We start from the raw sequence: 3,070 nt of genomic DNA, 5'->3' as shown, positions 1-3,070 counted from the left end.
TGCGAAGGATCGTGGGATCGTGGGATTTGATCGTGGGATTTGAAATTTGAAAAGGTATGAAACGAAAAGACATAACTCCTCGAGACGCACAACTGCATTTATGGCAAATGATGGCAAAATCCCGGAAAAGAAGGATACGTGCGTCAGTTGAAAAGACGTGTTTGACAGGTGTGATAACGGCGAGATATCGACAAAGATAAAAAATGGCGACATATAAAGGAGCATGAAAATGGCGATATACTGTAAAGACGTCTAGACTCAAGGAACCTAAGTCTCATGTCTTGGGGGCATGTGGACTGGGCAGGACACCTACACAAATGAAAGAACGGCGACACAATTATCAGAAGAACGAAGTAAATGATAAGGGTAGGCGACGAAGCAACGTATAAAGACATTTCGACTCAACTTACTTAAGCCTCATGTCTTGGGGGCATGTGGACTGGGCGGGATATAAGTATCCCTTATTCCCGCCCAAATCGAGCATTTAGATGAACGAAAGCAGTCATGGCGGGGTTTATGGAATAACGTCGAAGCCCGCCCGTCTTCTGGATGGGTCCACACGCCAGCTGGAAGATTCCTTTTAGTTTTGTCTTATATGTATAGAGGCTTGGGCCCCGGTTGTCAGGCCCAAGTACAGTGACAGTCCATGTTATGATCATTCCCTCTATAAAAGGAGAGGTCAACCCCTTGTAAAAAGCACCTTTCGAACATTTAATGAGAATATTCCTTTTGTGATATTTTTAGTACTCTGCTAGGGTTTACTTTCTGTCAGTTTCCGACGTCAGAACTCCCTAGTACGGAACACATACATTGCCCCTATTGTTGTACTATTAACCTAATTCTCTGTCATCTCCTTTACTATAGCATGCCAATAGGGTCCATATTCCTAATTATGTTTGCTTGGCATATATCTTAACCTGGAACCCTCATTTAATACAAAGGTGCTTCTTTGTGATTGTAGGTACATACACCTCTCTTAATAGCAGGAAGTTAGTGGTGGAGACTTATGAGACATAGATGAAATAGTGGCTATAAATTTATAATGTCTGGACTTATTGAAGGACTTCCTGACGATGTTGCAATTAGGTGCCTTGCACGCGTTCCCTTCTTCTTCCACCCCAATTTAAAGCTTGTCTCTCGATCTTGGAATACTGCCATTCATAGCCCTGAACTATTTAAAGCTCGGCAGGAGGTGGGCTCATCTGAGGAGCTGCTTTGTGTCTATGGTTCTTATCCACATAGGTTATGGCAGATGTATGATCCTTTAAGAGATCTCTGGGTTACACTTCCCTTTATTCCCTCAAAGATGGAAGATCTTTCAGACTTTGGTGCTGTTTCCACTGCTGGAAAGTTGTTTGTGATTGGTGGTGCAAGGGATCGTGTAACCGATGAAGTCTGGTCATATGACCCTGTTGTCCGGCAGTGGGCCTGTCGGGCTTCAATGCTTGTTCCACGTTATGATTTTGCATGCTGTGTTCTTAATGGGAAAATTGTTGTGGCTGGGGGTATCACTAGCCGTGGAGAATCAACATATCAAGCTGAAATGTATGACCCTGAGAAGGATATTTGGATCGCGATGCCTAATCTTCATCCTGTTTATAATTCCGCCTGTTCGGGATTAATGATTGGTGGAAAGATGGATGTCCTGCACAATCATATGTCAACAGTTCAAGTTTTAGACAATGCAGGTACTCAGTGGATTGTTGAGGAGTGTGGGTGGGACCAACAACCAAAGGCTGTTGTCCAGGGTGCAGTTTATGTGTTGAGCCGACTGGGTATCTACAGGCAGAAGAAAGACGGGAAAATTGTTGAAGCTGCAGTATGTAAGTATGGAAAAAGAACTCGGTTTGCAATGATTGGCCTAGGTGAGGATTTATATGTGATTGGTGGCCTCTCTCGCGATGACGGCCCCGTGAGGCCATTATCCGATGTTAATGTTTTCATGCTTGGGAATGAGAGTCCCACTTGGCGCCAGGCAGCTCCAATGACACGGTGTCGTGGTCCAATTCATGGTTGTACACTGCTTAGAATTTAGTCCACCTCTCTAGGGAGCTCTTGTGTATTTTGTGTTCATAGGGAATTTGTATCCCTTCAACTAGACATGGATATCTTTGTTAATTGATTACATGTGGTGATGATTGATAAGGTTAGTTTCTGTATCTGTTTTGTTGGAAGCAAAACCGGCAAGGTCTACCAGTAGCAACAAATCAGTGCTCGTCCTCCTTAGATTTTATCACTACATAGCAAAACACTGCAATTTCATTGAGCTGTTCACTATTTTCTGTTCTTTTTTTTTTGTCTGAGGATAGTTGAGAGGGATAATGTTTCAAACCTTAGTTGTTCACTATTTGTTAATGGCACTTGTTATATATTCAATTTCTCGCCTTCAAATTTTAAATTGTTGAATCAGTGTCATGTTGTTTACAATTGTCTTTGTGATAATTTTGAAAAGACATTGCAGTGAGAAATTGTTTTGAAATCCTTTGCATGCTTGAGCTTTTTAATGGTCAAAAATAGATGAATGATTTGTTTATGGAGGAAATATCAGCTCCATTGTTTAGTGCATCTTAGAGGCATGGTGGCTGAGACATCTTCACCCACAATAGACCATAAAATTTTATAGAACATAGCTAGCATCCCATAATCTATCCAGTTGCATTTTCTTCTTTTGAGAAGCCTTTTGGTGAAGAAGGTTGTGTTTTTATCCATGGTCCCTGAGACACGAGTTTGCTGGTTAAGTTACTGTAGACCTTCATGAGCTTCTTGAATAGCTAAGCGGATGTCCCTAAATATCCTCTTTCCCCATCAAAGAACGATTCCTAAATATACAAAATCATAAAAATTATGGGTATTTTTGTGTCAAGGGTAATAATGTAAAATTTTAAAATTGGTGTTGTTCTCCTTCTATACACATTTAGCAATTGCCATAACGTATATAACATGTGCATATTAACATGATATATTAATTCATATTAACGGATTCTATGGCCGTCTAAAACCGCCGCCACAAACACGCGGTGTTCATGCATTGTAGTGTGGTTCACCGAATATTTTTGTTAAGCATGTGTGA

At 41.1% G+C, this 3,070-nt stretch overlaps 1 protein-coding gene across 1 annotated transcript; it reads left to right on the top strand.

The window, feature by feature from the left end:
• Positions 1–1,028: 1,028 nt before the first annotated feature.
• Positions 1,029–2,403, top strand: LOC130735261 (F-box/kelch-repeat protein SKIP30-like). The gene has a single exon (XM_057587334.1). The coding sequence runs from the start codon at positions 1,043–1,045 to the stop codon at positions 2,033–2,035; it is 993 nt and encodes a 330-aa protein (XP_057443317.1). The 5' UTR covers positions 1,029–1,042; the 3' UTR covers positions 2,036–2,403.
• Positions 2,404–3,070: the final 667 nt, after the last annotated feature.

Source organism: Lotus japonicus, chromosome 2, assembly GCF_012489685.1.
Source record: "Lotus japonicus ecotype B-129 chromosome 2, LjGifu_v1.2".
Taxonomy (NCBI): Eukaryota; Viridiplantae; Streptophyta; class Magnoliopsida; order Fabales; family Fabaceae; genus Lotus; species Lotus japonicus.
This window is presented reverse-complemented; position numbering and strand designations above follow the sequence as displayed.

Coding starts and splice junctions, on each gene's coding strand:
- LOC130735261 (XM_057587334.1), top strand. CDS start 1,043: ATGTCTGGACTTATTGAAGGACTTCCTGACGATGTTGCAATTAGGTGC.